An 18769-nucleotide genomic window follows, 5' to 3' on the forward strand; every position below is an offset into this window, starting at 1 on the left:
TCAATGAAGGAGACACTCTCTGACTGCTCTCTGAGAAGGTTTGTATCAGTCATTCTTCATCGGCCCTTTTTCATCAACTCCAACTCTCTCCCGCCCTATTTTCTGTTCTCCATCATGTCTCTGTCTTCTCATCCCTTTCTCTTTCTTCAGATGTTTACACACAAACGTCTGCCTGTATCTTAATCACACCATCTCCAAGTTGAGATCTCTCTTTACCACTCTGACTTTCCGAGGGTAAAATAAATGCATAAAAAAAAGCATAGCGATTGCCTCCAGAACACAGTCAACATCTATTTCAATCTAATTGGCTTCCAAGTGATTTTTTTACATTGTTCCAGTTGATTTCCAGTAGAGAATAAAACTTTAGCTTCCACTAAGACTTAGAAATTATAGTTTGAAAGTTATTGTTGAACCCATTGGCTCTCATACCAGCCTTGTGCATTTAGATGTTAGGAAAACATATTTCACTGGCTACTTCAATACTATCGCAGCACCTATTTCCCTTATCAAACAGAAGCATCTGCTTACTCTTACTCAAGAGTGAAGTATCCTCGTGTCAACCAGGATCTGTCAACATTGACTTTTAGTTCACAATCATGGTGACTAATATGTTTTCTGTTATTTATCAGGGAATTCAAACCAGGATCATGACCCATTTTGAGTTTGAAAGTATTTTCTAAAAAGCTGGTTTGGAGTGAGAGACTCGAGGGTTGCTGCACTATTGTTTCTAGTCGTTTGTTGATTTAATTCCAGTTTAATATAACTGACACACCATTTCAATTAAATGAGTTTAGATGAGGGGAGAGAAGCACTGATGACAATATGTTCCCACACTGCCAGAAGTATATAGAGAAAACTTCCACGGCATTACATTTATTTAGTTGGTAACTAGAGGCTGCTCTGGCATTTCTTTGCTTGCATATTTTATCGTGACAAAAGTTTGACCATGCACTGTTTAAAAAGTAATATCCACAGACTGAATGCCGAACCCTCAGTATGGACAGTGTATTTCAGCTGTGCAGGCTACATGCTAGCACACTGACAGTCCCCATCTGCACTACTTTGAACCTCAAAAATACTCTCAAATTACCATCCTCTCCTCCATTATATAGGCAGCCTATTACTTTTGAAGCAAAGGCAATCTGTTGGTTTTTTTTATTTCAGGATCGCTGAATGTAGGCCCATCCAATCTTCCTCTAAATTGTGGCTTTGCTTTCTAATCTCTCCTCACTTATTGTCTGATCCTCTTGTCTCTTAAAAATTCTTCCTTCTCTCACACATACACACAAACTCATTCACTTTCTATTAGTGCATATGACCCTTTGTTTGTATGTAGGTTTTAGAGAATTTCTGCTGAAATGAAGCTGTGCTCTGAATGTAAGCAGGCAGACAGAGAGCCACACTGCAGAATGAAGCAAGACGGTATATTATTGTCATGTTTGATTTTAAACAAAGTCATCACTATGATTATTCAGGGTAAAAAACTTTAAACACTATGTTTTATGTATATTTGCAATACATAGGCTCTTTTCTCGACTATTTATTAATCACAATACATTCCATTACAGCACATTGTATGTTAGCAAAAATATCCTGGTGCTAGTGTTTATGTGATGCCTTAAGATGTACTTAATCAAAACTGATAACGTATACCTGAAAAAAGATGTGGAATGCAAATTGCAGGTCACAAGACCACAGCATTAATGCATTTTTTGGCCATTATTTAAAGCTGTTAGGGTGAAAATGTTAAATAGTTAGCTATTTACACATCTGACAGACACAGATCAACTTTAGCTTTCATTAGGGTTGGGTTTCTGCACACCTGACGAATGTAAATTCAATATTCACCCTCCTTTTAGCTCGGTTTTGGTCTCCATCAACTCTGAGGGTATCATTTGGCTCTTTAGCTGCTAAATGCTTCACTATGTTCACCAGCAGTGAGAGAATAGGTATCCCATCCCATGGACATTATTCATTGTCTGTTAAACGCCATTACGATGGCTCAGAAGACATGCAACAAATGTGCATGAACAAATATCAATTCAAGGCATTCGTTAAGTATATGTCACGGTTTGCGAGTTCAAAAAGGGGATCCAAATGCAGGAGACAAGTAGGTAGGTTGATAGAACAAAAAGCAAGCTTTAATAACAAAAAGCTGAATCCAAAATCAGGCAGGCAGCAAAAGAAAATCCAGAAACACTAGAAAGACAAAACACTGGAAGAAACTACACACTAGGAAAATACACTGAGAGCCAGGAACAAACAGACAACCCGACCAAGAGAACACTAGACTAATATACAAAGGAGAGGAGGGTGGTAACGAGGGACAGGTGAAACACATCAGGGTGGGGCAGACAATCGCAAAGGCGGGAAAACACACAAGGCAGGAAGTAAACCAAGACATGACACATGAGAAGATCCTACAAAATAAAACAAAACCCAGGATCATGATAGTAGAAAGCTGTCAGTATCAGATGCAGATCATTAAACTTCCTGCCCTGACTGTTAGATAGATATCTATTTAAATGCAGAGCTGCCGTGAAAATATCAGTTAAGGCCCTAAACACCCACACAGGTGTTTTCATTTAATCTGGTTAATTGGACCTCTTCCTAGGACTGTGTGGGTGTGTTTAAACTGATTGATTGACATGTTCCTGAATGTTATGTTAGCTTTGTTGCACCTGTTGCAGGACAAATTACAGCTTTATCATTCTTTTCATTAGAAAAGATTTGTGACCTAATAAATTCCCATCTGAGCTCTGGCCCCCCTTTAACCTGAGCAGAGGTCTAATCAGCCAGAATAACTGAAATTACCTGTGTGGGTGTTCAGAGGCTTTAAATATCTGCAAGCTGATAACATTCAGTAAAAGACTAAACGATTGTAGCTTTTGCTCTTTGCATGTATATTGATAACTACACAGAGACTTAGAATTACAAGCTGCTGGAGAGAACCAAGGTTACTTCAAAGCCCAGTGCGATCAATACATTTGATTTCTTTCTATTACAGACCTTTTATTGTGATTAAAGTGGAACAGCAGGAAGTAACCTTTCAGTGAGATCAGTATGAAAAGGGATTAGTATTGATGCTAGATACTTTTGAATACATGGCTGTGGGAGAAATGTAGAATAACAACTTGGTGGGAGCCCATGAATGTAGCTTGGAAGTAGTTGAAAAAAGTAATTGAGCAAATGATAAAGGAGTGGACATGGCAACCGCTTCCCTGATGAGGACGTAGACTTCATTCTCCATCACAGTGAGAGAACATGCCAGAGAAGGAGTAACAAGACGATTCAGTGTCCGATCTTTTAGCTTTATACGATACAACAAGCTCTAAAACAAAAATGAATAATTCATTCAAATGTAAACCCACAAATGCATGTTTCAACAAGTCAGCGCCAGCACCAGAAGCTTCTATATCATTGGCAAGCTCTCAACAAAATTCCTCTCTCTGTGTTCCTACATGCCCTTCAGTCTCTCTGAATTTCATTCCTTCGGTTTGATGTTGCCTTCAAGGAATCATCAAGGGCCTCAGGCTCCACGCTGTTGAATCCAAATATGGAGTGAAAAACATGAATCTCAGCTTGCTCTAGAAAATGTTTTATTGTCACTATGCAACCTGACAATCTAGTAAAAAGCAAAGTCTTGAGATAGGGTAATTGGCAAACATTTTCAAAGAGTTAATGTTTCAGAGTTTCACAGAAATCGGGATGATGCAGTCCTGCCTGGGTTTGTCTAAGGAACTTGACGTTGTTGACAAATACAGATATTTATATTTGTCACTGTTTTCAATATCACTGCATTTATGTTTTGGCCATTGTGTATGGATATGCATGTGCTGCAGCTATTTAGTACACGTCGTGGGTGTTAATTAGGTCTGTTGCTGCAGCAGCCGTTTTGGTTACACATCCTGGCGCCCTGCAGAGATGTCTTCCTTTTTGAGGTTATGCTAGTTATAACTAAAACTTTTTCTATTGTATGCGTCTTCCTGTCGGAATGCATACCACTTAAAGGTCCTATGACATGCTGCTTTTTGGATGATTTTATATAGTCCTTAGTGGTCCCCTAATACTGTATCTGAAGTCTCTTTCCCGAAATTCAGCCTTGGTGCAGAATTACAGCCACTAGAGCCAGTCCCACAATGAGCTTTACTTAAGATGTGCCATTTCTGTGTCTGTAGCTTTAAATGCTATTGAGGAGGAGAGAGGGGGGGCAAGGTGGAGGGTGAGGGTGGGGGTGTGGCCTTGACCAACTGCCACTTGATGTCTCTCTCTCTCTCTCATGGGTGGGCCAAATTCTCTGGGCGGGCAAAGCAGAGAAAGGGGAGGTAACCTTGATCCTTATGACCTCATAAGGAGCAAGATTCCAGATCGGCCCATCTGAGCTTTCATTTTCTCAAAGGCAGAGCAGGATACCCAGGGCTCGGTTTACACCTATCACCATTTCTAGCCACTGGGGGACCATAGGCAGGCTGGGGGAACTCATATTAATGTTAAAAATTAATAAACCTCATAAAGTGGAATTTTCATGCCATGGGACCTTTAAACTTGTTTTAACCATGCTGCCACAAAGACAGCTGTTGAAAGCAGTTTGGGAAGTTTAGAATGAGTCTTTAGTTTGAATTATCTTGCAATCAGCCTCTGTTCTTTAATCTGTAATCTCAGTTTCACGGTGATTAATTGCCAACAAAAATAATTTGAAAGTCTCTTGTGCCTTCTGCCCTTTTGGCTGCTAGCTGACTATCATCAGTGGCTGCTGTCTCCTCCACTGCTTCTCTTCCTCTTATTCTCCCCCACACTCACTTCACAAGAGCATCTCCCAGAAATACATCAGGACAGTAACAGTTTCTTCAGAACACTGTTGCCAGAGTTTTAGTCTAGCTTTGCCAGACCCTCCTCCAAAGCACGCTGAAGGAGGGTCTGGCTACTCCACATAGCATTCGGGGATGGGATGAAAACATGCTCTGGTTTAATGGCATTTCTTTAAACCAATCAGAATCGTCATAGGCGGCGCTAAGCTCTGCACAGAGCCACTGCAAAACAGTCGTGCGAGAGAAAACTCAGATTGGACAGATAGTCTAGCTAGCTGTCTCCATTTACCTTGCAGAGATCTGAGGAGCAGTCAACAATAGTCCTCATTAATCCACCAAATTTAAAATTCCAACTCAAAGAAAGCGGAAGGAAACGGAAACTACATGCATCCGGCCAAATTTCCTTTGGCACCGGAGCAATCCCGCAAGTGGAATGTCAAGGATATAGACTACCAGAGTTTTTACATTAGCCAAGATGAGAGCACACGTCAATCTTTAAAGTTAAAGTTGGTCACACAGTGTTTTCTGTTGGAGAGACACTGCAATGATACTTTCTTCATGGTGTCTTGTTTTCTGAGTATATAATCACCTCACTACATATATGTTCTGGCACAGGTCACAGATGCTCTGATTTAAGTTTATACCACATAAATCCAGTTCAAACAATTGAGGGAAGACTGCTTTCGTTTCCTGCAGCTCAAAGCTCTGAAACAGCCTTTCTGAAAATCTGAGGCCTGTAGAAACCAAGACCTCTGTAGTGTTGCTTTCTCAATGGAACTCATTGTGACCGTACTTTATAAGCACAGACCGGGCTCAACAGGTTCGGGCAGCCCACTGAATTTTACATTTAATACTCACTGGGACAAGTAGGACCATTTGTTCACAGTACCTGCTGTAGAGTGTATATAAGGCCATCGCGCAAGTCTGTTTCTGTTGCATAACAGGAAGCTTGCACTGTGGGACTGATAGGCATCATCTCGCTCTCTGCACGAGACATTGCAGGAGAGGATGAATGAACACAGTCCCTGCCCAAAAAAAGTTAAAAAAGAAAAAAAACAAGATTGACCCAAGAAATTACTGAAAACAGGGATGATGACTAAGCATGTGTGCCGGACCAGGCTGTGCCATTCAGGTTCCAAACAATAAGATGGATCTAATCTATATACTGTTGTATTGTAGTGCATTTGGGGGCTGTTCAATGACTGTCAGCTAAAAGATGTAAGAGATTAACAGTTGCATACCAATGTTAGCATCAAGCCAATTCTAGACCGTAACAATCGAACATAATGAACACTGCTTTTACTATAAAACATTAGCATACATCCAAACCTGATACCCATTCATCTTGCTTTTTCTTAAGGCTTTCAGTTGTACCGTTGGTGGGAGTATGGAGTCATTTTCATCATGGGCAGTGGTTGATATGAATTTGGAGCAGCCTGGAGGTAAAAATGTGCTGCAAATAATCCAGCGTTCTAGTCTTTGGCATCCATAAACTCTGCCATAAGCAAGGTGCCAAAACCTCCACCAGCTCCAGGAATAATGACTTATGGCTAACCCTACACACAAACCTTCCTGCAGAAATAAAAAATGACACAGTCAAACTTGTGTGTGCTCGTTGAAGACAATATTCAAGCAAATTCTTAACGTACGCCAGTTTTTGAAGAACATTTCAATTCTCTGGTCATTTTTTTCTTTCTCTATAGTTTTTTTCCCCCTTTGGAGGGTTTGTTGAGCTTTAGCAGTTTCATTTTACACACAATCTCACCTTGAGGCTGTCCAGTAAGGGTTAACCTAATAGGAGATTTGCACCAGGACATCTTGACAGTTGTTTGAACAGGTTAAAATGTTACTCATTGTCTCTCTTTGTTTATTTATAAAAAGCCCACTACCATGCCATATACTCAAGGTGAGGTTTTCACTGTGTATAAAAGAACCAAAAATGCAGTGTTTTTCTCGTCAGAGTTAATGATCGAATGCACCTGTCTATAAGACTTTCTGGAGTGCCAGAACTTTGTAGTAAGTGTTACTGTGGATTTATGCAGAAGGTGAGCAGATCACTGCAAAAACAACCTTGAAATGATGTCTGAAGGAACCCAGAACAACTTTCACCAACACACATGACTTCAGGGCTGCATAGCTTTGCAGCACTCAGGTCGCGTCATACTCCAAAGACATGATTTATGTTGACACACAAGCGCCACAACTCTCACTGAAATTTCCATTGGTGGTTTAAATGTGTTTAGGCTATAATAGTAAAAATATTATGGAGGTGTGATCAGGGTGGGGTAAAACATTTGTTAATATATTTCAAATATTTCATGAAAATAGTATAAGATGTGTTAGATTTGTGTTATCTGGCAAACCCCCAATGCTTGCTTTTGAGGGTATTAACCCGAATGACATTATTAATCAAAGTGTAGTCATGGTTTTAATAGAGCTGCAGTTAATGTGTACAGATAAAAAGAGAAATGGAGAGATAGAAGGTCTATGAGACATTGAGGTCGACAGACTCCCACTGATGTGGTGAATGGGAGGTATTAATGTTGGGATTTACTAAAGCAGCATAAAATCGGCCAAATGGTGAGGGAAACATAAAGCAGGCTGGCCAAGGAAAAACGTAATGGTTGCAAGGCTGAGGGAGGAACACTCATGAATAATTTTGCTGCGCACCATATTTAACTGACAGAATATTCAGTGAAGCTGATCAAACCACACAGTTTTAGCTTTCTGTTTGACAAAAAAAAAAAAAAAACATTTGTGTTTTCTCTCTGTCTCTCTTTCTGTCCCAGATTCTGATTGGGGAAGTGACCAGTTTCTTTGTGAAGGCAGAGGGAGCTCAGGAGAAGACCATAGTGACCGCTGACTGCTGTTATTTCAACCCTCTCCTCCGAAGGATCGTACGTTTTCTGGGTCAGTTATAGTTCTAAATATCAGAGGTTCTTTAGCTTTGACTCAACAGAGCCTCTGTTCTCTGGGACCAAGGCTCATTTGGACTTACACCAGTAGTCCTCTAACATGAGGTTAGAAAGAGCCCTTGTCCTTAGTTTAGGTCTCCTGTGGACTCATTTCCCTTCTCTTTATGTCCTATTCTGTTGATGTTCTGTGATCTTTTTTTGATTATCTCTGTAGCCTGTATTTATCTAAGTTATGAATCTTTTAAAGTGATGGACTGTAGATATAAAGCATAAAACAAAAGGCTATGTCTGTCTGGCCTATCACTCCCACACAGTTAGCAGTTAGCGCAAGCATTTAATTCCCATTTAAGTGCTTGTTTCTGACTCTTACTAGTCTCATTTGATTCACTTATTTTGAGTTTACATACACACACTTCTTCCTCTTTCTCACTTTGTCTCTCTTTTCTTTTTTTACATAGGTGTCTACTCCTTCGGCCTCTTCACCACCACCATCTTTGCCAATGCAGGTCAAGTGGTGACAGGAAACCAGACGCCTCACTTCCTGTCTGCCTGCAGGCCAAACTACACGGCTCTGGGCTGCCATTCTCCGCTGCACTACATCGCAGAGCGCCGAGCCTGCACAGGAAACCCATACCTGGTGGCGTCCGCCCGCAAATCCTTCCCTTCCAAAGACGCAGCGCTCAGCTTTTATTCCGCTATCTACACAGTGGTAGGGAACTTTTGGGGGGCGATGGGGGGCGGGAGACACACCAGAAATATTGTGGGATATGATGATGATGTTGTGTATGTTGATGCCTGACTTTTGTGTTGGTCAAACAAATACTGTAAAGTGTGCCACTAGGCATACTTTTTCTTTGCTAAAATGTTACTAGAGCAGAAGTAAAACAACTTAGAATAAAAGTTTTGGTAAATCATTTAGTGCTTTCCTCATCAGTTAAGAGCCATTAGAAAGAATAACTTTAAAACATTTTACAAAATTCACCTCTCATTCTCCTGGCAGCCCAAAAGTTTTTCTTATAACTGATTTATAAAGCATCAGTATTATATGATTTATTTACCATTAATACAACTTTAAAGCTATAGTGCATAGTTTCTGTCTCCCCAGTGATGAATTCTAAGTAACAACACTGTCAGCGCATCCACATAACACAAGCCTTCCGTGATCATGCACCACCCCCACCCCTTCTCCATGTAGTTCCTTGTAGCCAAGGAAGACACAGAGGATTAAAAAAACATGATGGATTCTTCAGAAGAGGTAATTATCTTCACTGGAGTTTCTGCGCACGAAAGTTGCCGGACTACACCATTTTCTGAACATAGCCATACTGAGAAATACAGAGAGAGTTTTGTGGAGCTGATAGTCTTAATTAGCTTTGTATCAACTCACTTGGCAATGGCTTGAATGTAACGGATGTTCAGTTTTATAAAAAAGTTACACACTAAAGCTTTAAGTTACAATATATTTGCCCTTTATAAAGGTTGCCCTATTAGCAAGGAGTACCAACGTTTCTATAGAAAGCTAACTATGTTACACAATACTTCTGACTTTTGGGGTTTTAAGCAGGAGGTGTCAGAAAAGTTACCTCGACAGACACGAGACAATACAGACACGACAGAAATAAAACTATATTCTTCCTAAGGGAAGGATTAAGTGCTTTCTTTACGACTGACAGCTACTAGCCTCACAGCTTGCCGATTTCTGATTGGTCAGTTTACCTAATACTGTTAAATTATGGCTATAATCTCAGTGTGAATAAAGCTATAACAAACAGGACTTTATTGGTTAATTATTTATCACATTGTTTTCATTCACTTTAGTGTACACAAAGTTTTACATGAGTGAAGATGTAATTTGTAACAAACAATATGTAATTTGTAACAAAAAATACTCATTCCATGATCAAAAAGGAACTGGGAGTAGAACCCCCACCCCCTAATAAATAAGTAACATAAATGTCTGCCAATACATCCAACAGCCTTTAAAGAATGTACACATATTAAAAGCAATGATAGAAGACTAGACATATAGCCTTCATTACTCATTAAGTTCCTACCGTCATAATTATTAAATCTATTTACATTTTCTTAACTTGAATAATAGTTTAACATTTTAAATCATTACAAATAATTCCACATTTTCCACATACTGAAATAAACATCTGCTTTAATGTACTACTGTACATGCATACTGACTTTAACAATTAAATATCCTTCTGTGATAGTCATCACCTGAACACCATGACCTCCTTTCCCAGGATAAAACTTGTGCATGTGAGTCTCTATTATTACATCCATAGAAACATTTAGTTATGATTAAAGTACTGCTGCACGGAGCCTTTGTTCTTTCTTTAATCGCAGTGCCGTGTTCCAGTCATTTTTAGAAGCATTGAACAAACATGGCATTGTTTTTTTTCTTTTGTACCTTATCAAACCTTTCAGCTGCTCTGAAATCACTGCAGAGCGTTGCCTCTTGTGGCTTATTCAAGCTGTTCAGCGTTTGAATTATCTCTGCTGGCTGACTGAAGACTTGTACCTGATTCATTTCCAATATGAATTTGTCTTTCAGATGTACGTGACCCTGGTCTTCCGGACCAAAGGGACGCGTCTGACCAAGCCCACCCTGTGCCTGGTGCTGCTGTCTCTGGCCGTGCTGGTGGGGGTGGTGAGGGTAACTGAACACAGAAACCACTGGAATGATGTCCTGGCTGGGTTTGTCACTGGAGGGGCCATCGCTGCCTTCCTGGTGAGAAGGACAGGAGGGAGGGTGGTATAGGGAGGGAAAGGAGGGTTGTAAAAAGAGATGGGTGTAATTTCAGGGATCAAAAAAGGATGGAGGGAGGGGAGATAGTGGTAGATGGATGGAAAAGGGTAAAAAGACAAGAGTAAAAGATGTTGCCCTACAAAGGCAGAGGGCAATACAGATGCAGTGAAGTTGATGTATTTTGTATGTATGTTGTTTGAATAGGAAGGTTCCTATTCTGATAGTAAAGGTTGGAATGTTATTATTAGCTTTTATGCCATTTAAGCAGATTATTTTATCAATGACATAAAATAAGCTAAATAACACCTTAAATACTAAACTCTGCTTTTTCATTATCTTCAGAAGTGAGTAGACACATACAAACAAGCTGTGTTCTTTCACCTCTCTTGTCCATTTTAAAGAAGCCTTGTGTAGAGTGACATCTAGTGGTGAAGTTGTAGATTGCAACCAACTGAATACCCCTACCCTCACCTCTTCCTTTCCAAGCATTCAGTGGTGGCCTTTGGGTAACATATAAACACAAAATGCCCTCTCTACAGCCAGTGTTTGGTTTGTCCGTTCTGGTCTACTGTAGAAACATGGCAGTGCAACATGGTGGGCTCCGTGGGAACAGGACCAAGAGGACCCACTCCCTACGAAAACACAACAATTCTTAGTTCTATTTTGTATGTACTCCGCCCTCTAACAGGCTTCGTTATTGGTTTACCCCACTGGTTTACCCTCGTGAGGCTCCGCCTCAGGGGGTAGCACCTTATGGCACCCACCCCCTATAAAACCCCAGTACATGCGTTGCTCGTCTCCTTTTTTTACTCAGCCACCTTTTTTCTTGCGATTATAATGTCACCATCGGGTGTTGCATTATGGCTTCTTTTAAATCATGCTCCTCCTACTCAACTGTTCTGTGCTGCTCGACCTCCATGACGACTGTTTTTTTATGTCGTCCCCCTAAATCCTACACACTGCTCCTTTAACTAGTTTAAAAAAATTAACCGTTTTTAAAAGTACTATATAAATAAAGTGTTACTTACCTAATTTCATTGTTTACAGTCCGTGGTTCATAGGGATTAAGTAAGCCTATCTGTTGTGCTAGCTGTATATCTGTCTGTCAGTTATTATTTATATTTAATATTTAAAAGTATAATACAAGTATAAGTAAAATACATCTGTTTACAATTTAATACATTTAAATATGTGACTCATAGGTATCTTAATAACACTAAATGGCATTAATCTCACTAGAGTCAAAACTAGGGTAACCAGATTTCCCGGAACTAAAACTGGGACACTTTGCGCGTGACCTTAGTGCTCGTGCACGTACACGCTTCGGCTTGTTAACATGAACATGTGCCAGCCCAGGTCAGACATAGACACAGACAGATTAGACACAATTTTGCCAACAGCACACGTAAGCCAACTGCTCACAACATGAATTCTCTTGGTATGTAGCCTACATAACTAAGAAATAATATTAAAAGACATTGACTGAGTTTCATGTGGGACCAACTTTATTTTTCAGAAGTAAAGCATTCTTTTGGAAAATGCACCCACTGAACTTGTGAAAAACTTTGTGAAAAGGTATTTTTCATTGCATGGCACTAAACGAATTAATTGGAACTGCTGCCACAGGCTTGAACTAAAGTTATGGTAACACTTTACGGTAAGGGTACATGAATTATGAATTCATGCATGAATTAATTCATGATTTGTGCATTACTTCATTCCTTTATATCTTATGAATCCTCAGGAATTGACATGAGTTCATAGCCTCTCATTCATGACCTCATGCATGAACAACACATCAACTAAAGCATTAGGTAAGGTGGATACATCATTATGCACAAGTTATATTCAAATAAGAGTGATGACCACATTTCATGATAATTCATGTACCCTTACCATAAAGTGTTACCAGTGTTATTCTAACCAACAGCACACACACACAAATGTAATCTCATTTGATAGAGCAGATAGCTTACCTAATGGAAACATTAATTCTGTATATTTGTTAGAGGAGTGAATTTGCTCAAGAATCAATTTGTTGGCTGAAAGTCTACTGTGAAATTGCACACAGGTGTCAGCAAAATTGGCGCGTGTGATGAGTAGCACCTTTAAGGTGCGAATGGTCATGCGGTTCCTCTCGTCAGTCAATGTGTTGTTCATGACAACACAAAGGTTCGCTCAACAGAAGCATTTGTGCCCAGTAGACACATGGCGAACTGACAAAGGAGACCTACATTTTTGAACAGAATCTCCCTGCTTTTGAAATGCGCGAACATTTCCACCAGGCGTCGCTGTGTCCATTTCTTTCACTGTCTATGGTTAAAACGAGACAGATAAGAAGAGGCATTGCAACAATGTTTACAAATATACATTGTAACGCTGGCTGCATAGATTATGCAGACGCAGACCGCTACGATTGACTGACACACACACACATTGTTAAAACCATACACTAGACGCTTTATTAGTGTTTCTACATGGGTTTAGTTAACGATCGACTATAACAAGACCACGTCGGCTATGTAATCAATCAACAACCGGGACAATTTCATAGTGGTTGGTGTAAACCGGGACATTTTAGCATCCCGACAGGCTTTTGTCGGGACTCGGGACACACAACTGAAAATCGGGACTGTCCCGGTCAAACCGGGACATCTGGTCACCCTAAAAACCTGGGATATCAGTAACCATTTTTCTGTAAGCTAGTTAGCTTTAGCAGGAGTTTAGCTTGGTTTTTCTCTTCATCATGGTTGATTTTAGCCTATGGCTCATGTAGTTATGTGGATTAACTAACTAATGATGTTGGTTTATTAAAGTGGATATTTTTTTTAATTAATAAATGAATGAGGGTGTCTAGGTTAGCTCAGTTGGTAGAGCAGGCACACATATATGGAGGTTTACTCCTTGACGCGGTTTGACTCCGACCTGCGGCCCTTTTCTGCATGTCATTCCCCTTCTCTCTCCCCTGTCATGTCTTCATCTGTCCTGTGGAATTAAAGGCCAAAATGCCCAAAAAAGTCATCTTTAAATAAATGAATGAGGAAACAGTCTAGTTGTGGCTATCTCACCAGCTAGCTTGAACTTGATATAGCTTAGCTTGCTTGCTTTAGCTCTGTGTCAGAGTGTGTAGCTACTGTTAATTTTACATGCTGTTTTCCTTTTTGTGGCATAATATTCTTTAGATACAGGCATCAAAAAAATGCACCCTTAACTCATTTTGGCTAAATAGCTAGTTACTGCATTTTGTCTTTGTATGGCAGGGTAGTATAATGAAGAGAGAAGGGAAGGATTGCATCATAGAAGAGAGAGCAGTGTGGTGTGACATACTGTAGGTGCAGGAGGGATGGAGGATGAACTGATGATTAAGGCAAACTTGAAAGAGCCTTACTGCCTGTGTGATAGATGACACACACTTTGTCACATCTATGAATGTTCTGTTCTTCTGTACTGTTCTGAATCTTTAACATGGTACATTTAAATTAATTTGGTCTTGGGACCTCTTCGCTTAAAGATGCAGTAGGTAAGACTTATAAAACTAACTTTCATATTTGCTGAAACTGACCCTATGTTCGAGTAGAACTACATTAAGCAGGTAATTAAAAACAAATCTAGCTTCTCTGGCACCACCTACAGCCTGTAGTGTGATTTGCAAAAATCCACCGCTCCCTGTTAGATTCACCAATCAGGGCCAGAGGGGGGTGTCTAACTGCGTGTCAATCACTGCTCGTGCACACGCATTCATTCTCCCTCGAGGGGGGAGGGGCTTAGGAGACCGTTTGGGCTTTAGCAGAAAGGGGGGGAGGGACTGAGAAGTTGACAATGTTCAAATTATTTGGCTAAATCCTGGATCTTCACAATCCTACCTACAGCACCTTTAATAAAAAATTAATTTTCGAATTTTCGGGAAAAATTTCTAGGGTGTAAAGATCAAAGTGATCCCTGTGATTCATCCTTGTCTTTCCTCCCATATGTCTTTCTGTCTCTTTCTTTTATCTCTTTCTATACCTCCCATGTAGAGGCAAGTGTCCTCTTTAGTTTCTGTTCCTATGCACACAGTCATTTCACCCACCAGAAAATCTGTCCTTCATCGTCGTAGTGCAGTGGAGTGAATCTCTCCCCTTCTTTTTCTTTTACCTCTTTTCTATGCTCTCCACTCCATCAGGTGTCATGTGTGATCAACAATTTCCAGCAAACTCAGATAGCAATGCCGACTCCTCCACCCCCACAGCGTCGAGAGGCCCCGATCGGAATTCCTCTCCTCAGCTTGCCCCGCGTGGAGAGTCCACTCGAAAAGTTAAGTGTCCTCCAGGTAAGGGGTGGGAAAAACATTATGGAAAAACATTGATCATATAGTTGAAATAATCTATAGCAGCACAAAGTGTCCATTATGTATTTGTTTTTGACTGAAAAGTGTCTTAACGACATGGCTTTGGAAATGTCCAAAATGTCATGTTTCCCAGAAGAATAATCCTACTGACGTGAAATATTTCGAAATGTAAATGTACCAGTGTTGTAACCTACGCAAGGTAAGGTATGGCCATCCTACCATGCTGTATGCAACGCATTGAGGTACAATGATGTGTCCTGGAGCTAGAATTAGTGACATTCCTCAGGGCTGAGTGACACAAGGGGTCAAGTTTGGACAAGGTGGACAGTGAGGCAGATAGTATCACTAAAATCGATAACAACTAAGAGTGTCCTTGATGCCATGGAAAACAGGACTTTAGCCTGTACAGAAAGACCAGTGTGATTTTTTATTTTCTTAGCAAGATAGAGAGACTTTGGTCCAACCAAAATCCCCAGCTCTTTGTGATTGTTAATGGACAAATACCTAAAAAACTAATACCATTCCCATCAGACACAGCTGTGCTTTGCATTTAGAGATACATATGTTAGCATGTTAACATGATAAACTGTTAGAATACTGATGTTAGCCTGAAAAACAGCCTCACAAAGACGCTAGCATGGCTCTAGACCTTCAGTCTTGTTTTTAAATGTGTACGTGGCTATCTTTGACTCTATTTTGTCCTCACTGATAACCTTGGTTGTTGCATTGTATCTGGATTTATGCTTCTTTCTGTCTGATATCTCTGTTGTGTGCACCCTATTTCTAGACATCATTTTGCATTTCTTGTCTCTCGCTGTCTCAGTCAAGTAAAATGTATCTGCTCTATTCCCTTGGGTTTTAATTCCCCACATGTTTTGAAATGATGTCTACTTTTTAGTTCTCTCCCTCTCTATCTCTCCTAATCTTTTCTCTGTCCTTTTCCCTCCTGTTAGACTCCAGGGCTACCGTATTCTGAGATCACATGACCATCAGCCAATCCCGTCCCCCGCCCCTCCCGATGTGCTCCTCCCCTCACGGCGTTGCCTCACCAGCGCAGTCTAGACCTGCCCACTGAATGCCCTCCGCCCTGCCCTGCCCACCCCGTAGGACGACATCCTCTCAGACGAGTCAAATCCACGCAGGTCTGAAGGACCACCAATCACAGGAGGCAGAGCAGCAACATCTGCGCATTGCAAGCATGGCTGAAACCTGTCATCCGCTAAGGACCAATAGGAGACGGATACATGTCCTTCTGTCCTGTTCTGTCCTGTTTGTCCTCCAAGATGGCCTCCTTTTCTTTCAGGTGTAAAAGACCGAATGAAAGAATCGCCAAAGCCAGAGCTGTTGAAGCAATACTGTGTCCTCTTTCCCTGTTCTGTTTTCCACAAAGACCTGACAGTGACTCTAAAGACTGTTGTCTGGTGATGACTTGATAAAACGCTTAATTGAAAAAAAACTAAAAAGGGTTTGGGAATCAAAGAGAATTCCAATCACTGGTGGATTGTCCTCAACAGACCATTTTGCAACTCTCAGGACAATACAATGGAAAAAGGGACAAACAAAAACCTTTACGTAATCAAAATGCAGGTACCGTCTAGTATTATGGTACAGATTTTTATTTCTGTCGAGTCGCGGTCAAAGAGGAAAGCACCTTTGTAAATTTTAGCACAGATGGACCAATTTAGTGTTCAGTATACTGTGTTGGATCTTATTTGTTTTGGGGGATTTGGTTTTGATCTCTTGCTGTATATTGTGTGAAGTGACAGAAGATAGATTTATACACACTAGAGCTGTGCTTGTGATGCCACATTTGTTTTAGGGCATGAGTTAATCTATCCCTGAAGTGAACTACTACATTTGTATTTACTTTCCAAATATCTTTTATCTACTATTCAGGTGGGTTTTTCTAAATGTCGGTAGGTTCTACGTCCATGCTGTGAAATATTTGGAAGGTCTTATCATTTCACCTACTGCCTATTACCATATGGAGTTCTTTGTTTGTGTTAGTTTGCATAAATGTCTCACTTTCTTTTTCCCATACCCCCTTTAACACTCTCGTGTTCTGTTCTTTTTTTCTTCTTTAAATTACCTCTATCTAAATGTTAATGTATTTACTCCCTTTGCTTTCCAAAGATGAATATATAATAATTATATAATAGTATATAATAATAAAAGAGTAGTTTGGCATCAGTTGTTGATGCCACTGTTTATTCATCTATCCAGTTATTTCCTGCTTCAGTCCACCATCCTTTCCTTACACTGACTTTAGGAAACCAATGGCACAGACTAGTGTGTACGACACAGGTAAGACCTCTGAGTTTTGTATAGTTTTGTACAGTATATAGGTTTCTTTACACAGTATACTACATTAACATTATGTTGAAATTGTGTCAACAATGTGAAGCTATACCTGAAGCTGTCTTGTAGGAACATGGTCTAAAGCAGGAATGTAGCGCGGAGGTGTGTAAAACCTAACAGCATACAGCTGGTGTGTTTGGCTCAATTTGCTTTGGTTCTGCTCTGTTCAAAAGGACACTGCAGGCAGGTTATTCTAGTAGGACAGTACACAAATGGGTTATATAAAGAAGACATTGCTACAGTTTTATTAAGGGTGTGTGTGTGTGTGTGTGTGTGTGTATATGTGTGTGCTTATAGGGATTTGTGTGTATGTTCATAATGAGCACACTGTATGGCAACATAACTGTTTATTGTGCAATCTGTTTTCTTAAGTTAAACTGTCAAAAGTAGCTGCTATAATTACACACTTGTGCTTGTGTGTAAATGCAGGCCTTCAAAGGACCCCTGCCAAGGCGTCCTAACAATGCCTGTTATAGCAGCAAGTGCTCATTATAGCTCTGAGATTACCTACAGTGAAACTTTTCAGTCTGAATTTTTTGTAAACAACTGAAGAGGTAGAGAACACCATAATTGTTCAAATAATGTTATTTTCATGTTCAAAATGTCTCTGTTTTGTATTTATTTATCAAAATAAATTACAATTACCAGACATCACTGCCCGAGCTGCATTTTCACTTGATTTGTTGTTGCACACTTTAGTGAGGATATGTCTATGCTGTTATACCAGTTCCATTTGTTTTATACAGTTACTTCAAATCATTGAAATACAGTAGCCATGAACACTGTATGTTAGAATATAAAGAGACATATTGTGGGATATCACACACCTGCCTAATATTAATATTGACCATCAATCAAACTAAGAGCAAGATGCCTTTTTGACAGCAGACATTTTGATTTGTCATAGTAGGAAAAGCAGAGGTCACACTAATAACAACGCTAATAACATTAACAATGGCTCTGTTTTATTTAATGTCCCCAGTAAGTCATGGCAGTGTGACAGTGAGCCAGCATGCACAATAGCAGGACCCTGAAACTGAAGCAGCAGCATGGAATTCAGCTATCATTCATGTATTTACACCTGTGTAAAGGTTGTAAAGGCTGAAGATCTGTATTAGGGCTTTGAAAAACTAAAACATTGGAGCTGTGTCCCAATTTCTGTGCATACAATTGATTACATGATACACTCAAACAATATCATTTACTATTAATGTAGTTAATTGTGTTTTCCAATGTGAATCCCATGAGAATCAGGAACTGAGACATACTAATGGGAACATACTGCCCCTTAGTGGCCATTACCTAGTTTATTCTTAGATATTAAGTATGGATTTAAAATGTGTAATTAGTATATGTCTTCTGACATACGATTATATGTGTACAGTAAATTCTGTGATGGAAAGCTCTGAAAAATGTACTATTACTATTACAGATAGTGGATTTACTCCTCTATGCAAAGATGGGGGACCACTTCAGTTCAAAAAGTTGCAGTAAGGTACTGTGGACACCAGATGGCTGTGTTTACCATGCTGAACTGAAGAAAGTGGAAACCTGGTGGAAACCAAAAATGTTTTTCACACAAGACCTCCGCTGCCCCACA

The 18769-nt window shown here is 40.0% G+C and overlaps 1 protein-coding gene across 4 annotated transcripts in view; it reads left to right on the plus strand.

Moving 5' to 3' along the window:
* plppr2b (phospholipid phosphatase related 2b) overlaps positions 1 to 16267 on the plus strand; it is a 55982-nt gene extending 39715 nt beyond the window's left edge. For 3 of the 4 annotated variants that reach the window (XM_031285954.2, XM_031285952.1, XM_036000205.1), the window contains 5 exons: positions 7598 to 7718; positions 8182 to 8432; positions 10290 to 10466; positions 14647 to 14777; positions 15765 to 16267. In XM_031285954.2, coding sequence (XP_031141814.1) covers positions 7598 to 7718; positions 8182 to 8432; positions 10290 to 10466; positions 14647 to 14777; positions 15765 to 15873 — 789 coding nt within the window. In that variant the 3' untranslated portion in view covers positions 15874 to 16267. Of the gene's footprint in view, positions 1 to 7597; positions 7719 to 8181; positions 8433 to 10289; positions 10467 to 14646; positions 14794 to 15764 lie in introns of all 4 variants that reach the window. The other variant, XM_031285953.2, reaches the window with a different exon arrangement.
* Positions 16268 to 18769: the final 2502 nt, after the last annotated feature.

This window comes from Sander lucioperca, chromosome 4, assembly GCF_008315115.2.
Source record: "Sander lucioperca isolate FBNREF2018 chromosome 4, SLUC_FBN_1.2, whole genome shotgun sequence".
Lineage (NCBI taxonomy): Eukaryota > Metazoa > Chordata > Actinopteri > Perciformes > Percidae > Sander > Sander lucioperca.